This window comes from Idiotropiscis lumnitzeri, chromosome 1 (assembly GCF_059441095.1).
Source record: "Idiotropiscis lumnitzeri isolate Australia: NSW breed Sydney's pygmy pipehorse chromosome 1, RoL_Ilum_1.0, whole genome shotgun sequence".
Classification (NCBI taxonomy): domain Eukaryota; kingdom Metazoa; phylum Chordata; class Actinopteri; order Syngnathiformes; family Syngnathidae; genus Idiotropiscis; species Idiotropiscis lumnitzeri.
Window position 1 is genome coordinate 33,366,540 of NC_142391.1, and position 27,592 is coordinate 33,394,131.

General features: G+C 40.5%; 3 protein-coding genes across 4 annotated transcripts in view; all 3 read left to right on the forward strand.

Moving 5' to 3' along the window:
* The window catches only part of egflam (EGF-like, fibronectin type III and laminin G domains), a 28,327-nt gene extending 23,175 nt beyond the window's left edge, over window positions 1-5,152 (forward strand). Inside the window, exons 19-24 of one of the 2 annotated variants that reach the window (XM_088296070.1) lie at window positions 255-278; window positions 431-509; window positions 1,726-1,869; window positions 1,955-2,038; window positions 3,214-3,317; window positions 3,395-5,152. In XM_088296070.1, the coding sequence (XP_088152196.1) occupies window positions 255-278; window positions 431-509; window positions 1,726-1,869; window positions 1,955-2,038; window positions 3,214-3,317; window positions 3,395-3,546 (587 nt within the window). In that variant the 3' untranslated portion in view covers window positions 3,547-5,152. The remainder of the gene's footprint in view (window positions 1-254; window positions 279-430; window positions 510-1,725; window positions 1,870-1,954; window positions 2,039-3,213; window positions 3,318-3,394) is intronic. The other variant, XM_088296062.1, reaches the window with a different exon arrangement.
* Window positions 5,153-8,710: 3,558 nt separating this feature from the next.
* On the forward strand, window positions 8,711-12,121 carry LOC148344293 (putative defense protein Hdd11-like). Its single transcript, XM_088305684.1, has 5 exons — window positions 8,711-8,894; window positions 9,134-9,246; window positions 10,321-10,430; window positions 10,867-10,931; window positions 11,621-12,121. Exons 1-5 carry the CDS (start codon window positions 8,711-8,713, stop codon window positions 11,716-11,718), a joined length of 570 nt encoding a protein of 189 aa, XP_088161810.1. The 3' UTR covers window positions 11,719-12,121.
* Window positions 12,122-15,331: 3,210 nt separating this feature from the next.
* On the forward strand, window positions 15,332-27,207 carry LOC148344294 (melanopsin-A-like). The gene is made up of 9 exons (XM_088296080.1): window positions 15,332-15,762; window positions 21,199-21,332; window positions 21,415-21,618; window positions 22,711-22,882; window positions 23,336-23,497; window positions 24,800-24,907; window positions 25,703-25,877; window positions 26,374-26,514; window positions 26,645-27,207. Exons 1-9 carry the CDS (start codon window positions 15,593-15,595, stop codon window positions 27,038-27,040), a joined length of 1,662 nt encoding a protein of 553 aa, XP_088152206.1. The 5' UTR covers window positions 15,332-15,592; the 3' UTR covers window positions 27,041-27,207.
* The last annotated feature ends 385 nt before the right edge of the window (window positions 27,208-27,592 follow it).

Sequence of the window (27,592 nt, forward strand, 5' to 3'; positions counted from 1 at the left end):
CGATGAGCAAAAAGCCCATCTGTCCAAGACAGGGTGGCAAGGGGGGATTTCGCCCTCTCTCCTCATCCCCTTTGCAAGCCCCTGAAGGCATCACTGTTCTCATAGGCCTTGACCCATATCACATGAATTTTCCTCCTCCTGTCTGACATTTAGTCTTTTTTCCCCACTCTTATCATGAAAGTCAATATGACATCACAGAGTACACATAATAATCCCTTAAACCTGTCTATGCCTTCTTTGTTTTTTGTATGCAGAGTGTGGAAACTACTGCTTGAACAGTAAGTCACACTCCATTTCTTAAATAATCACACCATGTATTATTTCCATCAACATACGTGGCAGAAGTTTGTGATGCGTCACATGTTGGTGCTGCCACAATGAACGTTTGGTCATGGCAAATAAGCGTATTTTCCCTCCTTGTCAATCCCAGCCGTGACGGAAGCCATCGAGATCCCGCAGTTCATGGGTCGCAGTTACCTCACCTACGACAACAGGGACATGCTCAAAAGGTCAGAATTAAGTGTACACAAAATGTATTCCAATCATTGATTGATTTGATTGTTTTTTTTTTTATTTCTGTTTATTTGGTTCTCATTTCATTCATTCCATTTTTCCAGTTCTTTATTTTCCATATTAGTTAGATGTTCTATTTAACTCTCATAGTTATTTTCATTGTCGTTTAAAAAAATCATTTACCCATTTACTCTTTCACTTTTTATAATTCATCAAAATAATTATTTTTTTTCTTATAATTAATTTTGTGTTAATTACACTTCATTTTTATTTTCGCGGGTGGTCTCGGTCCCCATTAACCGCGATAACCGGGGTTTCACTGTATTTTCACTCGTTATTGTCAAAAAAAAAGGAAAAAAACACCAACGTTCATTCATTCATTCCATTTTTCCAGTTCTTTATTTTCCATATTAGTTAAATGTTCTATTTAACTCTCATAGTTATTTTCATTGTCATTTAAAAAAATTATTTACCCATTTACTCATTCCCTTTTTATAATTCATCAAAATAATAATTTTTTTTCTTATAATTAATTTTGTGTTAATTGCACTTCATTTTTATTTTATTTTTTAATGCCTGTTTTGAGCTTTAATTTATTAGTATTTTTCAACATTTTTCATTTAATTTTTTTCATTCTTTCAAATTGACCTCATTCATTAATTAAATTATTTTAAAATAATCACTTTGAAGAAACAATCTTTTAATTCCCCTATTCTCATGTTGTTATATAAATAATTTAATCTTTTAAAACATTTTCAAATCTTTACATATTTTTGTTTTCCACATTTGACAATGTTTTTGATTTATTATTTTTTTTAACTGTTTTATATTTGTGAAACATCATTGTCACACACCATTAAGCACAGTACCAGTCAGTTTGGGAAGACTCGAATTCAGTGTTTTGTTTTGTTTTTTGTTTGTTTTTTAATTGTTTAAAAATCTCCTGTATGTCATCGACATTATGAAATCTTGATGGAATTATTTGGTAAACAAAAAAATGTTTATCAAAACAGAATAAATTTTAGATTCTATTTTGTTTCTCAGACAGCTTTATGAGCTGGAAAGACTTTCAGTTCACAGCTGTGCATTATTAAGAGTTAATAGCTTGACTTTCCTGACCTCTTAATGTGTTTGAAATCCTTTGAATTTGAAGGTGTTTCCAAACATTTGACTGGTACTGTACCTGCAAGAAGTGTGTTGTTTGCATTGCAGAATGTCCGGTTCGAGGAACAACGTGTTCATGCGCTTCAAGAGCAACGCTGGTGACGGCCTGCTGCTGTGGAGAGGAGACACGCCCATGAGAGCCAACAGCGACTTCCTGTCCGTGGGCCTGCAGGACGGCGCGCTCATCTTCAGGTAGCCGGAACAGGGACAACCCATTTAGTCGTACTCCTTTGCTACGCTTAGTGACCATCAATATTTTGTTGTTGTTCCGGTGTAGTTATAACCTGGGCAGCGGTGCGGCAAACATCGTGGTCAACGGGACCTTCACTGATGGGAAGTGGCACAGAGTCAAAGCAGTCAGGTGAAATAGCAACACAAAGGAAGACAAGTTGACCATTATCTTTATTATTCCTACTTTTAGGAACATTTCAGGGAATATATCAAGTCAGAGTTTAAGGGGTTAATTCTCCTAAAATCCCAACTTTGGTTTCGCAACTGCCGTTCTGGTTGTCTTGGAAGACGTATGGCCTCTCATCCGAGTGTGTAGGCTTCATTAGTTCATGCGATGAGGGTTAGTTAGGGCTGCACCACCGACTGATGCACCCTGCTCAGATGAGAGGCTACATGTATTCTAAGAGAACCAGAATAGACCACTTGCAATCGTCTCAAATGCCCTGAGGATGAAATGACCCCGATGCACGACAACATCCACAGGCGTTTCCATATTATAATTAAATTCTCCAAAGATATGTTTCAACTTAATTCCTGTAAAAAGAAAGTTTATTCTCCTGAAATTATGACTTTTTATAGCATTTTTACAACCAATGTATGACTTTATTCTCATAGATTTCTGATGCTCGAAAAATGTTGGCTTTTTCATCATAAAGTTATGGAAAAATATATTACAGTTTACTGGATTTCTAATAAAAAAAATTCTAACATTATAAATACTTCATTTTAATATTATAATTTTAGTCTTATACAATAGAAATGGCAATATTACTACTTATTGTTCATAAAATTACAATACATTCGCATATAATTTCAACTTTTTATTTGTGAAATTGAGAATGGAGTGCATTTTTTTTGTTTTCTTCATCACAGTAAGAGTAGCCTCCACTTTTCTCCAGTCCCTAACAAGTTTCTCATTCACTCCAAACTTTCTCTCTGGTTCTGGACTTTGGTTTTGAGCTTCAAAATTCACTAATTGCAGTTTTGTTGTCTACACAAAATGATTTTCTTGAGGGGCATTTGTGTTCAGTAGTTAGCAGTTATCTTTGTAAGGAGTAGGAGATATCGGTGCATAAGTCTAGCGTGTCCTCTTGTGGCTGTCTGTGATATTATATTTTTTTGTTCTTACAAGTCGCAGGACCAGCCTAATTTTGATGTAACAATCTTGTAAAATTTTACGTTTTCTGTAGATTGACTTTATTGTCGCACAAATTCTTTTTTAATATTCTTATAATTTTTTTTCTTTATTACGAATGCATTCGCTTAACAGGATGACTTAATTAATAGTCTGTTTTGCGCATGTAGGGATGGTCAGTCCGGGAAGCTGACCGTGGACGACTACGGTGCCAAAACAGGTCGGTCGCCAGGCAAGATGAGACAACTCAATATCAACGGACCGTTATATGTGGGTAAGTTATTGATCATATCTCCATGCTGATATGAATGAACAGAATGACGTAACTTTGCCCATGTGTGCGTATGTTAGGAGGAATGAAGGAGATCGCCCTGCACACCAACCGGCAGTACGTGGGCGGCCTGCTGGGCTGCGTTTCGCATTTCACGCTGTCCACCGACTACCACGTGGCGCTGGTGGAAGACGCCGCAGACGGCAAGAACATCAATACGTGCTCCAACTAGGACCGCTCTTTGGACTGTTTCGGAACTCTTTCCGTCACCAAAAAGTGAAACAATTGTGGTTAGTGGCACAAAAAGAAGAGCAAAACGCTTACAGCTAAATTGGGTCTTAGCAAGGACTTTTGTTTCCATGGGATGCCTGCAAATCCTTGTTTGATTGCTGGAAAGAGCGACTGACCCGCAGAATCAAGCGTTATGTGTTTGTTTGTTTTACAGCGGCCTGACCGAGAGCAGCTAGCGGTGATCAAGTTCTTTGTAGGGGATTTGGTTGGGCCTTTAGAGACCTTCTCTCACTTTTCAAGCCATTCTTCTGTCTTCTTGTGCTCGTGTAGACAAAGCGATAGTGGGCCAAAGTGGAACACGTAGCTCATTTGTGTGTTTTTAGTTTACGCGGTGGTGTTTTTATACATAGATATGCTCTCCGGTTCCTCTTCCTGCTCATGGACACCTGTTGTTGCTGGAAGGAATTCATAGGGCATGGTTGTGAGTTCCCCACAGGCCAATAAATAATAAATAAAAGATTGCTCCGCTGGACAGAGAGCTGGCAGGAACAGGAAGTCAGACCGGACACGCAATCCCCATGAAGCAGAAATCAAACTATATTGAGCTCGCACAGGAAACATCAGAGATCAACAGAATGTCTGAATGTCTTGCTCCGGCTCAAGGGTGCGTCTTGTTGAAAGGGCACACTCGGAACTGCCCCCAAGGCCATCGAGTTTGCATGAATTGGTCACTGCAGGGCTGTACCCCTGAATAGAGTTGGCAGGAACAGCAACCGCATCAGAAAGTCAGAGACAGTTCAATTCATTCTAAAACTTAATAACATATATCAAATTTAATCGATTGAACAGATTTGGTACCATAAATGCGCAGAATGACTCGAGTCCCTGTTCCTGTTTGCAGGCACTTGCTGATTGGATTGTATTAGGGTTCGATCCTTACTGCCCCACAGGCCAATTAAAAAAAAATAATGTATCGGTCAAGGCCACAAAGCTGCTTGAATGACAAAATCAGTGGTGCTGGAAACGATGGTCAGCAGGAACAGGAACAGATTGACTCTTCTGATCTTTGGTTCTGTTGTGTTCCTGTTAGTATCCCAGGCCCTCTTCCAGTGGCACCAAATGTGCTGCTTGGGCCATGTGAGGTGAAGCTCGACAGACTGACAATCGTGAGTCAGCAGCGAATAACACGCATAAGCTTCAGCAAAATAAAGCAAATGTCAGCAATCACTTCTGGCCATTTTATTTCATTTTAATAAGTATGTCACGTTGAAACAGAAAGACTGAATCATGATGTGATACTGATATAAATTGTATTTTTATTTGAATTTCAAATAAAAATAACTAAATGATGGTAGTACAGTAGATATGCTGGCAACAAAAGTTTTTTGTTTTCTATTATTTTGTAACAAAATGTCAGTAGATAAGTGGACGACAAGTGTAGTATTTTTTTACATTTAATTTTCGCTTTTCACAAGATGTTTATTGTAAAGTCAGTTTTTTTGTCAATGATGGTAGCAGATATGTTGATGGCCCGTTTTTTTTTATTGGGATGTAATGATCATTTTCAATTTTGAATTAAAAGGGAGTTTGCAATTAAAAAAAAAACACTTTTTTGTCATATTTGGTACGAGTGTCAATATGACCTGACACGTGTACAAGAGTAAAATAATCTGAGAAAAAAATCTGCCCTCTCTGGTCCCATTTTGTAGCTCTACTTTGATGTGCACAAACCACCTCGCCCGAAGAATAATTACACCAGAATATCCACAACCAGAAAATGAAAAAGGAACATCTCTTGTTTGCCAACACCTGGGCATAAGACCTAGTCATGTTCGTATGGTGGAGGAGGACCCAAATGGATGGAAGCAAGGCAGGGAGTGGTTTCAACCCCAAAAATTTGGATTTGCTGCATCCATTTTGGCACAAAAATATGATCTCGCCACTTTTCAAGGGAATGAGAAGAGCACTTTGCTTTTTGGCTGTGTTCACACGTACAGCGGCGCAAACTGCCTATTTTTAAAAATATGCCAGCTTGAGCGGGTCAGTGAAATCAACAACACCCGGTCTAAGTTATCTCTGCCTAGATTGGTTTGAAAATAGGGCCCCTTATGTCATTGAGGTGGTCTGGAAAAAAGCAATTGGTCCGTCAAAGATGTTTTGTTGGTGGCTGCGGGAGGCTATTTAAAGAGAGGAATTCACAGAAACACTCAAAGGCCTGCACACGTCTCCCTTAATTGTGCCTCTTGTATTTCTTTTCTATAAAATGCAGGTCTACAGGTTCAAGCTTATCGGTGATGTCAGTGGTGAAGTGCAGTGCACATCACATTGATGGACATCATCAGCTGAAAAAAATGTAGTGAACGAATGTAAAACATTTGAAATGATAAAACAGTACATTTAACTTTGATGGAAAATCTAATTGATGGTGGCTGCTCTTGTAACGAAAGGCGGTTTGGATGATAGATGGATGAGTAAAGATCACATTTTGTATTTTTCACTCACAATTGTGTAACCATTAGCATTCAGTGGTGATTTTCAAATGAATTCAAGACATTGTCTGTCCCTCTCAGAGCGTGTTAATGTAAAAGAATGTCTAATTTAGACATGCTTGTGACGTAAGCAGAAAATTAGCAGCTAATTAACCAACATTTCTGTTCTGCCTTACATGCCCTGGCATCCCTGCTTTACGCCTTGCTTGACCTTGCCTACGCTCAGAGCCGCCCAGTGGAATATTCTATTGAATTATGTTTGATTATATTACATCACACACAAGTACACACGCGCGCACACGCACACAAAAAAAAACCTTCTGTCATGATCCGCGTCGGGCATGACAGGGTGTGTTATTGTTTTTGTGTGCATGCGGTTTTGTTATGGTTTCGATCAGCTGAGTAGGGGCGTTTCCCCCTCAGCGCCTCGCTCTCACCAGCCACGCACCTGCTCCCCATTGACCTCACACACCTGATGCCCATCCGCACTCCTAGCGACTGGACTATTTGAACACCTCATCCCAACAGATCAGTGTCGGAACACTGCTTCCCCTCGCGGACTGTCACGGCCGCTCCCTGGTTTCGTCTCGCTCTCGCTCTCGCTCTCGCTCTCGCTCCCGCTCCCGCTCCCGCTCCCGCTCCCGCTCTCGCTCTCGCTCTCGCTCTCGCTCTCGCTCTCGACCCCCGTATTTGCCACGGTCCTTGGTCCCCGTTATTTTGTTCAGTTTAGTCACGTTTAGTTTGTCTCTGTTATGTTTGCACCTGGCCTCGTTTGTTTGTTTCTCCCAGCACCTTGTTTGTCCATTGTAGTTCACTCATTAAAATCCTCTTAAGTTACCCCTTGCCTGGCTTCCCCGCTTCCTCGCATTTTGGGTCCACCTCCTCCTCGCCGTACGGCGATCGTGACAACGCCTCCTCCTCGCCCACGGCGATCCAACCCTGACACCTTCCATGTTGCAGATTACAGATATACATATCATGTCTTGATCAAATCGGTCAATGGAGTGCACCTTTTATAGCGCTGTATCTACGCCATGTCCAAATCCCTTTACCAACCCGGATATTCACATTTTTAAAAACATATCAGAGTGTAAACATATGCGGCTAACATGCAGCTGAGAAAACCTACAGAGAAGGCTTCCTTTTGAATAACTTTATATAGCTTATTTTAACCTCCAGGATTCTTCGCTGTACACTGGCCAAAGACAGAACCCAGGGTGTTACCGCTTTTGATCAATTTTGAATCCATCCGTTTTCTGTGATATCCTAGCTGACGCTAAGCTAAGTTAACCGCAGCCCTGGTCCAGAGTTCAAATTTGCTGGGCATCCAAGTCTGTTCTCTCTCTCTCTCTCAACCTTGACTGTGCCTATGAGTTGCATGCTTATTATTAAATTGATGACAATTATAACAAAAGTATAGTATTTAATCAGAACTGATTATTTTTTACAAGTAACTACAGCCATCCATTATCTGTACCGCTTCGCCTCACTAGGGTCGCAGGGGGCGCTGGAGCCTATCCCAGCTATCTTCGGGCAGTAGGCGGGGGACACCCTGAACTGGTTGCCAGCCAATCGCAGGGCACACATCGACGAACAACCATCCGGGCTCACACTCATACCTGGGGGCAATTTAGAGTGTCCAATCAACCTGCCATGCATGTTTTTTGCAATGTGGGAGGAAACCGGAGTACCCGGAGGAAACCTACGCTGGCATGGGGAGAACATGCAAACTCCACACAGGAAGGCCGGAGCCGGAATCGAACCCATGACCTATCGTGCTAACCAGTCGTCCACCGTGCCGCCCCTAGAGGAATTACATATATGTAAAAAGTTCATTTATTATTAGATACATAATTGTGCTATAGCATTTTTATTACACATTTATTACACCATCTATTTCCTCTATAGCCCAATTCATGCAAGAGATGTGTTTATTTTAGGACACACAAGAACACAACAAAAAAAATAAAAGTAAAATGTCTGTCACTAATCCTTTGCACAAAAGATTAGTGGTGACAGTGAACTTCCAAGAAAACATTTCTTCATTTGCCGAAGAGATTTGGGACACAGTGTAAGGATTGTGAGCAGCATAACCTCTGAGGAAATGCTATTTCACAGTGACTGGTAGGTTAGTTAAAAGGTTTTACGGACCTGGGAATTTTTCAAAAGACAAATCAGTTTAATAAACACAAATTACATAAAAAATAAATAAATATGAGGCTCAGTAAAACCTTTTCTTGGCCATAAAATTCCCCCCAAAAAATGATACATGAATACAACCATACAAACAAATACATTTGTGTGATGAATGCATATAAATAATTTTACTTAAATAAATGAATATATAGTGGTCATTTGACATCAATGAATGCAAATGATGGGATGACCATTTTGGCGCCCCTCATATTTGCCGTCATGTGATTCTCTAAGAACCTTTTTAACCCTCAAATGATGAATGAATAATGAGAGCGTAAAATGCAATGACAAACCACACGTTGAATTAGCTAGGAGGCAAATTCTTTATTCGTATCTAAAAAGTCTTAAACAATATCATGTGACCATTAATATTCACTTTGGAACGAATGCAAATGTTCAACTGCTGTGACTCAGCACAGCTTTTTAAGTAAAGTCACACTTTTTTGGGAGTCTAATTTTGTTTGTACTTCTCTGCTGGACATGGATGTCATTTTGCCGGCTCTTCTTCTTCTTCTTGGATCGGTGCGGGGCTACCCTGACGGTGCCCCCACGGGCGCCTGCGAGGACATGACCCCTCGTCACGGGGTGCCGGCGCAGTCCTCGCAGTCCCCCTACTCTCTTTTAGTTGACAGCCGTGTGTTTGTGCCAGGCAAAGTCATCACAGGTAATGAAAAGTTGATTACTTTCATGCTTCCTGAACGGACACTTTTTGTCCAACTTTGTATGTGTGTGCTTTTGATAGCTTTGAAAAATTAAAAATTATCCGTAGTTGTGAGTGTGAACATCTGTCTGCATGACCCTCGAGGTGTATCCCACTTTTTGTCCTAAGTTAGCTGCGTGAAAAGGGTTGGATGAGTTGCTGTTTCTATTCGAAGTGAGACGCATGTTGCCATTTGTGTGTAGTGACCATCAGTGGACCGGAGTACAGAGGTGTGTTGCTGGAAGCTCGCTCAGGAAATAGTCACTTTGTTCTGGGCACCTGGCAGCTTCCTCCTCCTGACACCAAGTTCCTACAGGTTGGTCTGACATGCTTAAGACTCAAGACTTAAGACTCCAGGGCTCCTCCGCCACTTGTGATTAACCAGAATCCCACTCTAACCTGAACATACCTTTACCCTGACAGTCCATGCGTGAAGCCAAAGAAAGAAAGAAGTGAGGTTTTTTTTTTTCATTTTTCAATCATTTGAGGATCATTATTCCCCTGGAGATCGCAACGACCACCCTTCGCCCAGACCTCATTTTATGGTCCAAAACAGTTTATATCATCAAACTAACATTTCCTTGTAGGGATAAGTTGCAGTACTCCGATCTAGCGGCTACAGGAAAGGAATGAGGCTGGAAGGCGAGGGTGCGCCTGGTGGAGGTGGGGTGTAAGGGTTTTGTGGCCAGTTCGACAGCAAAGCTCCTCGGAGTCAGGGCACAGGCCCACAGACGGGCCATTAACTCTTTCACTGCCATTGACAGATATATACGTAAAAAAAAATGTTTTGTTTTTTTTTTAACCTGGGCTGGCAGTGAATGAGTTAAAGAACTAGACAACACCGCTGAAGAGACAAGCCATTGGCTGTGGCTGAAGAGGTGCGACACCATTTGGGCTGGGAAGGCAAATGCTAAGCCCTGAGACACACACCCAGGAGTGATCGATGTGCGGTGGGCCTGCCTCATCTGAGGGCGTCTTGTGATAAGCGACCGAAACGCCCTGTGATCTGAGGACACAAGTGACAATTATGTCTCAGTGGCTGAGCAAAGCCTGAAAGCGACAGCTCTTATTTCACCCAGGTATGCGGTTAGGTGCAAGCTTGGCTGCCATGCATAGTCATAATCAATTAACCAATCAATGACAGTGATTTACAGTGACAGGCGGAACAATTAAATGCTCTCGACTCGATGGCAGAAGATACAATTAACACACGCTTACAGGTGTTGCCATTCATACTGACTACTGTTTTAATACGGAACTAAACAAGCCCAGATTTCACAAGTACATTTGTGAGTAAAATGAGACATGTATATATATTTGGTGTGATATTTTTGGTTGGTGGTGTGCCATGGGATTTTTCAAATGTGAACCATGTGACTTTTGTTGGCAGTGCACGGGCAATCCGTATGGCGCCGTGACACATTCCAACACCAATGTGAAAGGCAATGCCACCGTCTACAGCTGGATGGCACCTGACATCAGAGCCCCCGTCTACTTCATGTATGGAAACATATAAGTACAGCATCTCACAAAACTGAGTACACAACATGGAAGACATGTTGATTTTTTTTGTTTAACTTTTATCTATGCTGGTAAGGCAATTATATATTTATATATTTGTAATGCGGGGAAAACAGCACACCTACACCCCAAGAGACAATGTCGTGGTAAAATGCCAAACACTAACGTAATTTGAACATCGGGATGTGCTCACATATGTTGCCGGCGTTTGAGAATTTAAAGGCTGCGTGTTGGGTTAGTTTGAGGGTCCAGTAAATGTACAGTTTCACAAGCTGTACTCCAAATAATTTACTTAAATTCTTCTGTACTAACTTTTTGTGAGACACTGCACGGTGCACATATATATATATATATATATCTTCTCTTTAAATGTAATGCAATGCTAACTTAAACTACTCACTGTGGTGTTCTCCAGAGCCACTGTGGCCCAGCAACGCACGGTCTTCTGGGTAAACGTGAGGTCCAAGGTGCTGACCAGAGGTAAATTTGACTACTCATTTTTAAGGTTTCCGGCTTTTTTTTCTTAAATGCCTGCATTGCACACTTTCAAGTTGCGCAAATTCTCCTGACTGGACTCAACCAGACATACCCACAATGCAAAACTTGTGCACATCCACTAATGAGGTGTGGTGTAGTGAAGTCCAAGGGTGGCCCTAATTTCCCAATTGTGGAGTTTTCATGAAACGTGAATTTCATCTAGTGATACCAGTATCGGTAACTGTTGCGACACTGCCTTTAAAAGCTGTTATCGGGATCGGTGAGTACCAACCAGTATGGCGGTATCGGTTTCGGGACCCAAAAAGTGGTATCGAAACAACACTAATTTCATCAAGCTCAATCAAGAAAATACTTCACTCTTTGAAGGGGAAATATCTTGCGCAGTGGATATGGGAGTTTTACTGTTCTATGTTGAAGGAGCATGTGTTTTGCATTTACAAAAATACCAATACCATCAAAATTAACAGGGGGTTGGAGGTATTTATAACTTAAGTTAAGTTTAAGCCTTTATTTTGTTCAAGATTAAAAACCAAAAACATTGATTTTTTTTATGTATTTTTTTCTGAAATGAAACGACCTTTATTCTTGTCCAATTAAAGATTTTTAAGTAGTAGTATTCAAGTCAATTTTGTGTCCAATCAAAAGAATTGTATTGTGCTGTGTCCCCGCAGGAAAGGAAGCTCTCAACCTGGCTACGGACGCGAGCGTTAGCCTGGCTGGTGGAAAACCTCTCGTCATCCTCATGACTTGTTTTCTCACCATGTTCTGATTGGCTCTGCGAGAGTCGCACGTTATCAAGCAGGGTGTTCCCGAGACCTCCAATGAAATTGAAGTGAACTTCATTGATTTTCCACTTTCAAACCAACTTTAACCCCAGCAAATCATGAGATTGCTGCTCATTTGATTGGGTACACCTCTGTAATGAATAATTTTAAAAAGAATCTTCTTTGACAAAGATAATAATGGCCACTTTTAATGGGCTGTTGGATAGGGATGAATGAATAAGTGTAAGGGCCACACTGAAAATGAACAATCAAAAAATATGAGACAAATGCTTGGTAATAATATTCTGAATATTCTGGGGGGAAAGTCCTAATTTATGAAGAAAAAGTCGTGATTTTACAATGGATTTTTTTGGTGGGGAGGTTTGAATGTTTTTTTTCTTTTAGTCAGGAAAAGATACAGATTTCAATTTCCAAAGAAACTATTTTTTGGTATTTGTTTAAGTCTTAACTCAATGAATGTGTCTTCTTTAATCACCCCAAAAAGAAATAGTTTACTTTTTTCTGTAAAGGTTCTATTTCAGTCAAATATGATATTTGTCTAAATGTGTTGATTTTTCTACAAGGCTTTTTCTTACAAAAAAAAACTCTTTGTAGTATTATGACTTTTTTCTTTAAAAAAAAATACTTTAAAAAAAAAAAAAAAAAAAGCTATTTCAAAATTAGATTCTTGAAGTAGACTTTTCAGTGTGGCCCTCATATGCCTCATTATTTCAAAAGTGTGTTTATAACTCCAGTTGCATAAATTGTAGTTTTGCACCAGTTTCTATAGACATCTGTTTCAAACATTTTTAACTCTATGATGTAGCCAAATTTGGGAACCAAAATAAAAATGTCAGAAATTTTGAACTAAATGATTTCAATTGTGCAGGTATGCCTAATGTTGTATTCAGTACCCGTCCATCTAGGCACACCATGGTAACTTCGTAGCGTGTCACACTGGAGGTTAGGAAACTCTGTGAGAGAGATGGGATGGGATCATGAAAGCCGTTGGGTCTGATATTGACTGAAATTCATTCCATTTATGGAAGCATTTGCTTTGACCTGTATTTTACAAAACGTTTCATCTATAACCTACATTCCCACTGGCTTGGATAACAACATACACGCACACACACACACACGCGCGCGCAGCCCCCATGCGCACGCACACACATAGACAGAATCTGAAAGAGGCTTAAGACTCTTTACATTGCTTGTTGAGCCCTAAATCGCCATACTCTACAGCACTTCCTGTTTGGCTCGATCGCATGTCAGAATGTTGTGTGAGATTTCAGCACTGTCTTGAGAGGAATGAAAAATGTTTTTTGAAAACTTCTTTGGGTTGTGTTGGACTTTTTTGGGGTGCAGTATCACCACAGTATGTGCCAGTGGTATGTATTAACCACGTATTAATTTCTCAAAGGTTGTGGATAGCGAAAGCTCCCGCCCTTTCGAGAAAGGTGCATTTTCACATATTTTAAGAAGTAAAGGGAAAAAGGTATTTTTTTATGAGGGGTGGGGGGAAAAACAAAAGCAGTTCTTTCGTCTCATTTTAATACAATTGTACAGCTCTTCAAAGATTCTCCACCACATAAACATTGTAATTTAATCACTACTCTACATTAACTATGAAATACATTTAAGCATAAAAGAGAAACAACTGGGGTACACAATGCGCCTAACGGAGAGTAAATTCAAATAACAGCGACAAGCTTTTTCTTTGGCCACTTGGTGCTCAGCAGATCAAAATTGCCTCATAAACTTGTGAAAGAAAAAAAATATTGAGCATCGGTGGCACCTACTGGCCTGTACCATATTCATGATGGGACAGATTGTACAGTGTAACACAAAGAAAGTCATAGAAACCACTTCTGGCAAAAGATCAGTGTAGTTTTACTTTGTGATACAGTGGCTCACTTTTCTGACAGATCACTGTATCGATTAACCGCAAGCAGGTTGTCCTGCTCGCAGCGCTCAATAGTAATTAGTCTCCTGACACTGTGGCACAAAAGGCCAGCTCGACGTACTGTGATGCCTGAACTCGACATTCACACCAGCAGAGATCAGCTGCTCCCTCATGTTAATTGACTCATTGACGTGTGAAACGCTGACCTCCATTGTTGGCCACTTTTTTCCGTCGACAAAAGGTCATCGGCAGCCACATGAGCACCACACAAGATGGATCCGCTGCAGGATCACAGGTAATATTAGACAACATCCATGTCTTCAACAGTCATGTGATGAATTGCTTTGCGACATTCTACATGTTGACACCCCAGTACGTCTTCATATAGTGTCATCTTCAACTGCACTCGATTTTGCCCAATGAACACAATACAGGGTGCACTTCAATGGCACAATAAAGCAATTTATTAAACATGACTTAAAAAATAAATAAATAAGATACAACTTTCTCTCTTTCAAAAAATGCATCTTCGCCTCCTAAAGATTCGTTTGGAAATATTTGTACATCAAAAGTATGTTAATTATAAGATTACAACTTTTTTTTCTCAAATATTACAACTTTATTCTTGCGATTTTTAGATTTCTTTTTCTATATTCAACTTTATCCTACAAAGATCATGACTGCATTTTGTGGATTATACATGACATATTTGCGACATAAAGGTAAATACTAGTGACCAGCGGAGAAATAATCCCTGGACACATCTGCCATGTGTTGAGTATAGAAGTACATGTACACGTTAATAAACATGTAGCGAGTGATGTCATGTTTTTATTGCAGTGGGCCACATGCATGCACAATGTTCAGATTAAGACGATCTCCCCTGCCCACACGAGTCTACTCTATGTCTAAGATCTGTATTTTTCACCTCCCCCCCTCACCCTCCTTCATCTCTCTTTATCGGCGTTTCCAGCTCCATAAAAAGCAATGGCCTGCCAACGTGGCTTATTCTCCAAACAACTGCATGTCCCCTCATGGTAGCCTCCAAAGTGCCTTTTAGAACATGTCGGAAAATCGTATGGGAATCAAGCAAAATTTAGAAAAAAATACATATAGATTTCAATGATACATAATTCTCTTTTATTCAAAAAAGGGTGATTTAAATAGTGATCTATTTTATATACATGCGGTCAAGATTGATCTCAATTATAGAGGACCCCATGAATAATTGACATGCCATTATACTCGCCACATTAAACAAATACCGTATTTTCACGATGAGAATGCAGAAGTTGTTTTCCGGATCAGAAAAGCGCTGGTTAGTTGACATATTTTGTGCTATCTCGCTGTAGTTTATACAGACGCATCACTCCAATGATTCTAAACAGCTGCACGGAGGGTGAAAAAGGCCAAGCGCAGCCTACTCGCAAGTGCACGCCAAGCCAAAGCTAGAATGTGTGTGACTTGCGTGGTCGTCAAGCTGAATAATTGGGCTGTGCCAATTAGTTGCTTGGCTCCATGGGTCCTCTTTGCTTGCGTGCCGGTTTCGGCCGCAAGCCACAGAGCCCGCGATGACGACTTGATGCTCAGTGTCTTGTTGATAGTAATCATGATGCCCGTTACGTAAGCATCTGCCAGGGCAAGAGGAGAGGGGTGGTGTTAAGGCTCAGGGCAGGGCCTGGTGACATGAACGCTGGGTAGGGAGTGAGCGAGAGGGAGAGAGAGACAGCGAGAGAGAGGGAGTGGTGATGGGAAGAGGAGAAATGATGAGAGAGAGTAGTGCACAGCTGGTGTGAAGGCACGCCGGAGGAGGTTATCAGCAGTTCTTTTGTGAAGACGCTTCCAAACTGACGACATTTTCTCATTTTTGGACCACTTGTGGACTTGCCAACTTTACTCTCAAGCAGCAGCTGGAGAGGACCATTCGATCATGGAGGCCAGAGCACAGGAAGCGGGTGTTCCCCTCGCCGACCATGACGCGGTCCACTGAGAGCATGGAGCCCGAAGGAGCGCACAGCCAGAGCAACTTCTTCAACAAAGTGGATGTGCCCGACCATGCACATTATGTGGTGGCCGCGTTTGTCCTGGTCATCGGCACGCTGGGCGTCGCTGGAAATGCGCTGGTCATGTTTGCGTTCTACAGGTAAGTAAGGTGGGGGATATAATGAATAATAAGGCAGTAGAGCAATTAAAACTCATCACATAACATCAACGACATGCCGAACACAATTCTTTTCTTTGGTACACTGTTGGGTTTCTATGCAATACTATTTTAGTATTTGTAATTTCATATGTACGTGGATCTAAAAAGCGAAGAGTGTAGAGTCTCTGTCACCGAAACACACGCATGCATTCAATGAAGGGAACGCTCATTGCCAATAGTCACTCACTTTCTTTATTTTTTTCTCACCCATTTTCCTCTCTGTGTTATTGTAATCTAGCTACAGAGGGAAGGGCAAGACACGTTTTCTTTAGGGGGTCAGTTTTCCCATTGTTGAGATTTGGTTATTTGGTGTGCAAGGGTTAGTCGCCCGCCGTGTGGGTGGGATTTGCAGACTGTAATTTGTTAGATTGGTGACAATCAGCTGTGTTGCTGAGTGGGCCGAAGGAAGTGAATTATGTTCTGGAGAAACCATGTATTTTTTTGTGTCACATATCTTACATTATACCGTAGCATGCTACACCTCATCTTATTTCATCGAAGCATATCACAAAGCATTGCATCATATTGTATCAGATCAACTCATACCGAACCACCAAATCCTTTGTTATAATTATTATTTTGTGTCTTATTTTATCGAGTCACATCATATCACATTGTATCACGTCACACTGCATCTAATCTCAGTTTATTATATTTTATATCAGTTTGTATCGTGCCACAGCAAACCTCATTTATTGAATCTTGTTTTATATTTCATCTTACTTCCAATGTTGCATGTATGTTCCGTATCAGACCCAAATGAACTATACCTAATTGAATTTTCTAAAAGTTTCTATGACTGTATCTAATTTTGATGGAGCTTGTCGTGTCACGTTACATTGTTACATATCGCACGTAGGCTCATTTTATCAAAGTTTATTTTATGTATCATTTTACAGCTCTTCGGAACAATTATGTTGCATCACACCGTATCGTAGTACAACCCATCGAGTCTTATTTTATCAGTTCTTATCGCAGTCTTATCGAATTATTCCATGTATTATTTTACTGTATCATATTGTATTGTGTGTATCATTTCCTCTCGTATTATACCATATCACAGGGTCCGACATTTGTGGCCTGATGGCTACTCTATTCTACTTGGCTCTACACGCCAAAAAAAAACAACAACAAGAAAACTGCGTCTCCGCTGCCACTGCCACTACCCGGGAGCGCCTCCTCATCTTGCTAGTGATGTCATGTTGCAGCAACAGTAGCTAGCGTGCACTGCACACAGCGACAAATACAATGGAAAACCTTTTCGTTCTTCGTGGCCCCATGAAGCTGCCTCTGCACAACTCGGTCAGCTAGTAATGTCAAAAAGGTTTGCACCGCCTCAACTGTTCTAGTATTCCATTTTTCCTCGTGAGGTGGTGACTTGCGCAGCAACACATTGATGACAATTGTCTCAGACAAATCATTCACCTCCAAAATATTTAGGTCCCGTTTCAGAACTGGACTACTTTTTTGGGACCTACAAAGTAGCAGGACCCAAAAAAAGCAGGTAGGGTAGAGAAGAGCCGGGTAGATTTGTCGGTGTGTCACTGTCCAATAGAAATGTAGTTTCTATAAAAGTTTTACTTGTTTCTCATTAAATATGACATAGAATTCTTGCATTTACCATATATGAATGAATAAAGAAATTAAATGCTAATTTAGTGAGGGTATAAAATATACAGTACTTTTCCATTTTCCGTTCATTATAGAATTTCACTTTCATCTTTCCACAACAAATTTTGGTTGCATAATGCCCTCTTATTTGCTCTTCCTGCTGATGTGAACAGGTTCCTGGAAGAGGAAATGGGTCAGAAGGGTAATGAGTGTGTGCATGCACTCTCACAGCATGTGTCTACAGTACATGTGTTTGTGTGTTAAGGGGATGGTCTCGTCAGGAGCTTTCATATCGCCCCAAAACAACAATGGGTAGATTAAACGACTGCAATTGTGTCCTTTTGATAATTTGCATTAATCTTAATCCCCCCCACCCACACACACACACACAGACACTATGCACATGCATATTACACATTCTCGTATAGCATCTGCATTGTCTTTGGTTGAAGTGTAACATGGTCCTGTGCGCTGATTGGATGAATTGAATAATGCAATGCAAACGCACACGCACGCATTCAAACACGCATGACAACGTCCACGGTGAGATAATGTGTTCTCTTTAGACTACTGCATTGATTCACGTGACCTAAATAATACACTCTCTCTTATCTAAACTGTGGTGGCTATGCGGGTAACTTTGTATACTGTGTTAATGTGTCACCCAACAAGATTGCAGCTGTGTTTGGTTTTTGGCTTTGACATGATCGTGGTTCCATTTCACATATTTCACTTGGACATATTTTTTAACATAAATAGAAATGCTGGTTGCTCAATTTACGAGGGACCCAAGGTACTGTACAAGTTTTTGGAGATAAGAATCTGCAGCTCAACCGATTTTTTTTTATTAATTTTTTTGCCCTGACTTGCAGGCAGAGTATGGAGAATTTATACTTTTGGGGCATATTGCAGCACTTCTTGGCGCATCTGTTGTTACCTAATATTACATTTGCAGTGCACCCTCTATTTAGCAAACACAAGATACTGTTTATAATGCACAATTAAAACATTATAGCTGTGACCTCATTACCGAGGAAACGCTAAATGCACAAAACAATGTAACAGAGGTGAGCTCACTATTTGGCAAGGACCTTGTCGGACAGAGCTGACTAAAGCTGACATTTGGGTCACCATCATTCAAAAGTGGTACCAACCAGATCTGGCTCACTCAAGCTTTAGATTATAATCCCAACTGTACCACTGGCCATGAGAACGAGCAACGCCTAACCCGGAATAATACTAATCCAATTATGATCTGAACACTCACTTTTCCTCTCCTGTCTTCACCGTGCAAAACTATGTGGCCATATTTGATCACAAGCTATTTTGTAGGGTGGACTAAATACCAAAGTAACACACAAAAGGATGCAACATTTGTGGTGGCTCATCATTTGGCAAGCACAAACTGGTTATAATACACCAAAGGATCTAATGTCAGCTGTGACCGCGTAGGGGCTGTAAAGATTCATTGAAAATCGATTTAATATCGATATAATATGCTCAATATATGCATCGATATAAAAAAATAAAAGAATCGATTCGCAACGCCATGTTAACAAATAACGTTCTCTCGTGTCCGCGCTGTAAATAAATTGAACATCTACGCACAATTACTTAATACGATGTAAACTCTTCTCTTTCCGAGCAACACAGCAGCGATAAATGAGTATTTATAAAGGAAAAACGTTGCGGCTGACGCCTGACTTAATTTACAATAACATAATTTCTGACATAGCCAGCTGTAGTTAACACGCAGAAATGTGCAACAACAAAAACTGTATTAACATATAAAACAAAATAATTATTTACAATTTAACAGCGGGCGTCCATATGCATAGAATTATTCACAATCCCAGAAAATAGAAAGAAAAATCCCCAATTCCCACTGAGCTCAGTAAAATTTTGTCTTTAAGTCAGTCAATGTTCTTTCAGGTAGTCCAGTTACCACGTGATGATTCACAAGAACGTAAAGAAGAACGTGGTTTCCTTGTCACAGTTGTGGTTCTGGGCAAAGGCTCGCCATCTCCATGGAAGGAGAATCCATTCAGTCTCAGATCTTCTTGGATGAGTGTCAAGAAACCTAGCCTGCATAACAATAATGAAATTATTGTATGCAGCTAATGAGTCTATCAATTTCCAGTCTTATCAGTCGCTATAGCTTCACAGTAGTCTTCAATTTGTCAAATACTGCATCCGAATATCACATTATTAACACTTCTTCATATAGATGCATCTTTTGCAAAATATCGTTACTCATGAAATTAACCCATGCGATAATATATATACAATTTCTTAATTTTAATAAAGAAACAATTCTATTACCAACAGATAATTAAGTTGATTCAATATTCCACTTTAAACTTACATGACATCAAAATGAGGAGTTATTTGTTCGTCAACATAAACCTTGCTTTAGAACGACCTCAAAACAAGTGTAATCAAGTTTCACCGCAACTAAGCAGTACATTTCCACTCGCGAATAGGTTGACGTGAGCTTAGGCGTTGGCCCCACAGTGTTTTTACTCCGTTGTATATAGCAAGTTCATGGCGACTCACCAAGACGACGTTTTTAGTACAAACACGGTCGCACCGCCAGAGACCCTCAGTTCTCACTGGTATTCAGACTTAAAATAAAACATTTCCCAGTTAACATTTAAATATTGGTCACATTTATATCAACTTCAATAACTATTTCACTCACCGAACGGCACATTAGCATCGGCGATCAAGATGCATCATCACGTAACTTTTTCTGTTAAATATTTTAAGTGTAAAAGAACGACAAAGCGAAGGTAATCTCATAATACCGCTTTGATAAGGCGGGACAACTTGACTTTGACCAATTAGAAAGTCATTATCACTTAAGTGACATTTCTAAAAGGAAATCAAGTAAGAGAGAGATGTACACTTCCTCTTACCAAAACAAATGCTTTTTTATTCAAACTAAAATGGTGAATTGAAATTGAGAAATATGGCATTTTTGCTATTGGGTTACAGTTAGGTTTAGGGTTACGGTTAAGGCTAGGGTTAGAGTTAGGGTTAAGGGTTCGCGGTTAAGGGTTAGGGGTGAGGGTAAGGGGTTAGGTTAAGGGTTACAGTTAAGGCTAGGGTCAGACGTTAGGGTTTAAGTTACTGTTTAGAGTTTCGGGTTAGGGTTAAGGTTAATGTGATGGTTTGGTGTTGGGGTTAGGTTTAGTGTCAAGCCTGGGGTTAGGGTTAGGGCTAGGGTTAAGGGTTCGGGTTTAAGGGTTAGGGTTATGGCTTGGGTTTGGGGTTAAGGTTAGGTTTAAGATAAGCTAAATAATATCTTATACTTACAAATTAGTGAGTTTACAACTAAAGCAGCATCCTCTTTTTTTTCTTTTATACAACAGAGGTTGCACTTGCCAAATAGTGAGCCCATAGCTAATGTTAGGTTCTTACCCTCATTATAAACAGGAGTTTGTAATGTAGCCCACACGTTTCACTTTGTGAAAAGATCATTTTCTCTTCAATCGCAAAGGCTAAAACAATGGTGCGGTCCTCTCACCTTTGCTGTTTTGTTTTTGTTGCTAATTTTTAACTGGTGGTTAGCAGAACACAGATCGCTGTTTCTGTGGCTTTTTCGTTTTTTTTTCTGTAATCAATACAGACACATTTTCACCATTGACTGCCTTGTTCTCATCGGAGTGCACACTGCTGATTTCAGAAACTCACCACGATGAGTTTTCTTTTCAGTTCTAATAAATTGTACTTTAAGAACATCTCATTTGTGTTTGTGTGCAGCAACAAAAAGCTTCGCAGCCTGCCCAACTACTTCATTATGAACCTAGCAGTAAGCGACTTCCTCATGGCATTCACGCAGTCACCAATCTTCTTCATCAACTGCCTCTACAAGGAATGGGTCTTTGGAGAGATGGGTATTTCCTAATAGTATTTCATTCTACAAAGTATGTACATCCAATCCAATATTCTGCACAAACATTTGCATTGGTCACACAGGTTGTAAGATATATGCATTCTGCGGCGCCTTGTTCGGCATCGCCTCCATGATAAACCTGTTGGCCATCTCCATCGACCGCTACCTGGTCATCACCAAACCGCTGCAGACCGTCCACTGGAGCTCCAAGAGAAGAACCACACTGGCTATTATCTCTGTCTGGCTCTACTCACTGGCCTGGAGTCTGGCTCCTCTCATTGGATGGAGTGAGTTCCCTCCTGCCACCGACCACCTCAAACACCAGATGAAACACATGAACTCAGTCAAGTAAACATAGTGAATATATAAGATTTATATTTTTATTAAATTATTATCTTCACCAAACATACAGTATATGCATATAGGATACTGCATGTCACCAGTATGAAATTAGAGAAGCCTAACAAAACGATGCATCACCGGTTTCCATACACTGTTTGATCTCACTATTTGGCAAGCACATGCTACTATTTATAGCCGGGAAATGATGTAACTTTAGCTGTTGGCACACAAGTTGGAAAGCACAAACTACTGTTCAACCGGCAAAAGAAAAACAAAAAAAACATGAGATGTAGGCTCACTATTTGGCAAGCACAACCCACTATTTATAACAAGCAAAAAATGTCACTTCTGTTGGCAAGCACAAGCTACTGTTTACAAGCGGTGATAGCCACACGGCTGTACCAGGAGTCGTGTGCTCACTATTTGGCAAACACACACTACTGATTAGAACAGGTGTGGGAAAACTACGGCCCGGGGGCCACATGCGGCCCGTTAAACCTTTTAATCCGGCCCGCCAAACATTAAGAAAATTAAATGAATAAACCTTGTTAATGTTTTATTTTCTAAATACAGTGGTCTTTCAAAGACATGTATAATGCTGTAATGCTTTTGTTCACTTTCATTTAAAATTAAATGTAATTTTTTTTTTCTACGATGAGGTGAGGTTACCAAAACTCTCCTTCCATCTGCTCCCGATCTGGTATATTGGGCCAAAGAGTGGAACTTTCGCAGTGATGTCACTATTTGGAAAGCACAGATTACTGTTCATAGCAGCCAATAACACTATTATTTAATGATAATGATGAAACTTTAGCTTTGGGCTTACTATTTGGCAAGTACCAGGCACTGTTTAGAACAAGTAGAACAATGTATCGTTATTTAATAGTGAGTTATAATAATAAAAAATAGATAATGAACTTTGGACTCATCATTTGGCAATCGGGAGCTTATGCATTGAGATGCAGCTGTATATAAAATGTTATTAATAGAATTTCTTAGTCATTCCAGATTCTTATTTGTTATTTTACTTTGTGTAGGCTCTTACATCCCCGAGGGCCTGATGACATCATGCACTTGGGATTACGTCACATACACAGCGGCCAACAGGAGCTACACCATGATGCTGTGCTGCTTTGTCTTCTTCATCCCACTTCTCATCATCTTCTACTGCTACATCTTCATGTTTCTAGCTGTCAGGAAGACCAGCAGGTAAGCAGAAGGCCTAAAGCATTTTGTGTGATTTGCCAAATATGTTTTTTTTTTCACCATGTGTCCTAAGAAAGTGAGTGCTGAGAAAAAGATGTCAATTGAATTAAATCTTGATATCATTAAATGACCTTCCACCTGAGCATCGTACTTCTGTGTTATGTAGTTTACTGACACGGCAATCATCGGGTATATCTCCAGGCGAGTGTGTTTGTTGTACATTTTATTTCATTATGTTATTATCAATGAATACTGTACCACGATATGTTTCTTGTTTTAAAAATTCTCGTGGTGTTTTTTGGGCATCCGAGATGAATTAAAGGCATGTTCATACATTCATCTTGGGAAAGTTGATATGACATTTAAGTGATTTGCGTTATAAACATGGTGACGCAACCAGTTAAACTCAAGGTGTCAATGAAGTATCAAATAATGAGCTGATGTTCTTGTCTGCAGGGAGGTAGAGAGACTAGGCACCCAGGTGAGGAAATCCACATTAATTCATCAGAAATCCATCAGGAGCGAATGGAAGCTGGCCAAGATTGCCTTCGTGGTCATTGTGGTTTATGTCCTCTCTTGGTCACCGTACGCCTGCGTAACGCTCATTTCATGGGCTGGGTAAGTCACATTGGTTTTATTACGTTGTTCACACAAGAAATTAAATTGCATCTATTTGTATGTTAGGTGTCTCTCCAAAACTGACTCAATAGTTGCCCCTGAAAAGTTTGAAAAAGAATATTTTCAAAAAATGAAGTAATAATAACAGACGGTTGCACAAGTGAGCACACCCTCTTATAACGGTGGATTTGGTTATGCTCATAATAAACCAGTCACTTTCAAACACATTACATGGGAGTCCTGACACACCTGTGACCACTGAAAGTGCCCCAGATCAAGTTCAATTATGCTTTTTCCAACATTTTTATAGTTGAATCTCATTGTACAAATCTTTGACCACAGAAAGCTTGCATAGCATCAGAGCGAACACATTTCTCAAAGGTCAGGGAAGGATTAAATACACCATTGAACACAGTGAAGACGACCAACGTTAAATAGAGGAACTATGGGACAAGTGTGACATTATATAGAATTGGATGCTTTTTAATTGAGTGATATAGGTTAAAGGTCTAGTTTTGAAATAATTTCTCTTAGTCTCACTGCCGTGGTAAATGGGCTGTCGCTTGCATAGAATTTGTCTAGTTTTGGTACTTTTAATGCACTCACAATGTTACTTGCTCAAGGACACTTCAACATGGTCACAATGGCTGGGGATCAAACCCACAACCTCCGGTTTGAAGACGGCTATTCTACCACTGTGCCATGCCATCATCATCGTCAAAAAAAACCTGGCATTGAACGAGGGCTCTTTTGACTTTTTATATCCACGACTAATCGTTTTTTTCCCCACTCTTTGCTGGCTGACAGTCTATTTGGAAAAAAGTTGCCAAATATGGTTTCATGGTACCATGTGTTTGCAGCAATTTAGATTTTTAGGGAATCTCCCGAATAACAGAAAATGTTATGCAATATCGGGGCCAAACATTCCCAGGACGATTTATGAGCAGGAGCAGATGGCAAAATTGTTCAAGTGTTTTATCTGCACAAACAACCTTTGCTCATATAAACACAGTTGGTGAAATTGTGACCAATATATGAATGTATGACTTGATATCTGTTTTCTGCTTGTCACCAACACACACAGATTGACTTAAACCACATTTTCAGATAATCCCTGAACGCAAATGACCCCTTGATTATGTAACAAAACATCAAGAGATCAGGATAACTTTGAGCTGTTGGATTCATGTTTTTTTTCATGCTCTGCTAAGAAAAGACATTTGGCTGGTGTTAACCTTTTATATTTACAATGTGAAATACTGGATATGATCAAATCTGATTTTATCACTCTGTCTTATCCAGGCATGCCAACATCTTGTCGCCATACTCCAAGGCTGTTCCTGCCATCATAGCAAAAGCCTCCACCATCTACAACCCTTTCATCTATGCCATCATTCATAATAAATACAGGTATTCAATGCCACCACAGCCTGCAATCGTAAATCCTCAAACAGCAGCCTCCACTCAAACAGACACGTTCCTCAATTTAAAAAAAAAAAAGGGGGTTTTATTCTTTATAACCAACCTTTGAGTACTTTATTGAAAAGAGGTGATTGATAAAACACACGACAGAAAATATTCATGTTGGCAGCAAGTGCCTCCCAGAAAATAAGCAATTGACTAAATGAACGTAACATACCATCCAACAAATTCAAACTATTTATCAAGTCTTTACAGTTTCTTATGTTCAGGTCTTTACTCTGCACCAAGGCGTCCTACATTTATTACTCACTGTAGACTTTCGCAAATAATAACAGTGCTGTCAGTGCTTAAGACAGTGATGTAGTAGTAGCAAGAAGCATAATTATCCAAAGATTTAACAAGAACCCCAATGTACTGATTTTTTTAAAATGTTGCTTTTCTAATAAACTAAGGATCAACAAAGTAACTTGGATGTTCTGGTAATTTATTTAACTTTTGTCGCATTCGTGTAGCTTACTTGCTACATTTTCAAATACTAGCTTGCTTTGCACTGAGTTCATACATAAGGTAGCTGACATCTGTTACACGCACACACAAACACAGTTTACATTGAATTATTGCAGCATCGTTCTTAAATCAGTCCAAAAACATTGAAAAGCTATTTCTCAGTCTTTGTTAGCTGTTTGTGAAATTTTGTGCTTGTGCACTATGCTTGCTCACAGCCTGTATGTCTCCCGTGGGGTTTGCGCCGTAATAAGCAACCTAATGTTTTACTGTGTTCAGGATGACTCTGGCTGAGAAGTTTCCCTGCTTGTGGTTTCTGTCTCCCACCCCCCGAAAGGAGTGTATCTCCTCCTCATCCATCAGCGAATGCTCCTTCAGGGACTCCATCATCAGTCGGCAGTCCACTGCGTCCAGGACTCACTTCATCAGCATGTCCTCCAAACCGATTGACATGGTAGATAAACATGAATTACGTATTTCCATTGTACCACAACAGACAAAATACAAAGCCATGGAAAAGAAAATGACAACATTAAAAGAACATACAACCAAAAGAAGTGTAAATCTGAAACAAAGCAAATTGATACATTAACAAAACATACAGCTAGCAAAATACAAATCAGCAGAGCTGGGCACTTGACCCTTTTTTGCCAATCAGTCCCCCGCCCTCCGGCTGCAACCTAGGTACCATTCCGGCCTCGACCCTTATTCACAAAAATTGTCGGACTAAAATCCACCTCCGGTCTTGCTTAATCAAGTCCTTTTTTTTTAATTTGTCACCAACAACCCTGATCATTCGAATCAGGTGTGTTGCAGCAGGAATAAATGGAAATCAGGCAGGACCTCTCGCCCCTCGAGGAACAGGATTGAAGACCCCCCCCTATGTTATCAACAATGGATGCACAGCTTCTTAATGGATGTGTCCACATTGGTTGTATTACCTACTGCAGGTTCCAAGGGACGTGGAGATGGAGCCTCTAGGGAGGAAGTCAGGCGATTCCTTTAGAAGTATATCATCCTATCATCAGTCCAGCAGAGGTAGTTCCTGCAGGAGGCCATCGGACCGCAAGACCACCCATAAAGTGGAGAAGGTGGGTTTGATGAAATGCAGTAGCCGTTTTTCTCATTGCATGCACTACCATATTCAATTTAATTATGCAATTCTTTTCTTTTTTGTTGGGATTAAGTTGTGTTTTTTTTTTCATTTGTTTCCACCACCAGCATCCATGTACCAGGACTGATTCATCCGGCAACTGTGACCATGAACTGGTTTCTAGCACACTCACCAGCGCCACTCTCCCCCTACTAGTTCTTACCAGGAGGCGTAGTCGCAGTCTGACCCACAAAGACTCAAAGAGGGACACAACAGTTCCGGGCAGACCGCAAGGCTGCAGGAGCAACTCGGCGGACTCTCTGTGCGTCGAACGAGCCGCAACCGCCGAGTCGCAGACATTGCAGCAGCAGGGCGTCCCTCGCATTGTCGTCATCAGCCCCACGTCCGAGAGCAAACTGGTCCAACAGGACAGCCTCTGCTTGGACGAGGTGATGGCAAACAATGTTTTGATTAGTCTGAACTTCTCGTCCGAGGTATTGGAAGCGGTGGACTTGCTATGCTGACGTGTTCGAGGAATGTTTCCGCTCTTCTCCACCCTCCAATTTTATTCGCTGCTACGGACAAAAGTTTTTTAAAGGCTTCATCTTTCAAGTTTGAGCAAAATACATACATTCCCTTGAGCCCAGAACACTAAACCTTTGTCTAATTGCCAGTAAACTCTTGGGTGTTGGTAGTTAAATACAATTAATGCGACAGGAAGTGATAAACTGGCCCTTGTGCTCCTGCACTGGATGCAAATCTGACAGTGTTTGAAGGAATTTGGAGCCTAACCTTCGGTTTAGGATTAAGGCATATGAAAGCAGACTGGTCCAGCAGTCCATCAGACGGACTCTGCTTTGAAGAGGTGATGGCAAATGTTTTGTTAGTCTGAACATCTCATTAGAGATGTTGAAGGTCACAGAGACACTATCCTGACCTGTCAGAGGACTTCTCTTCTCCACCCCCTCCGCTACACGATCTTCTGCTTAGTCGCTGCTACGAACTAGATTTTTTTTAAAGGCTGCATCTTTCAAGTTGTCTAATCCATTAATTTGCTGTACTCAACTGACTTTGTG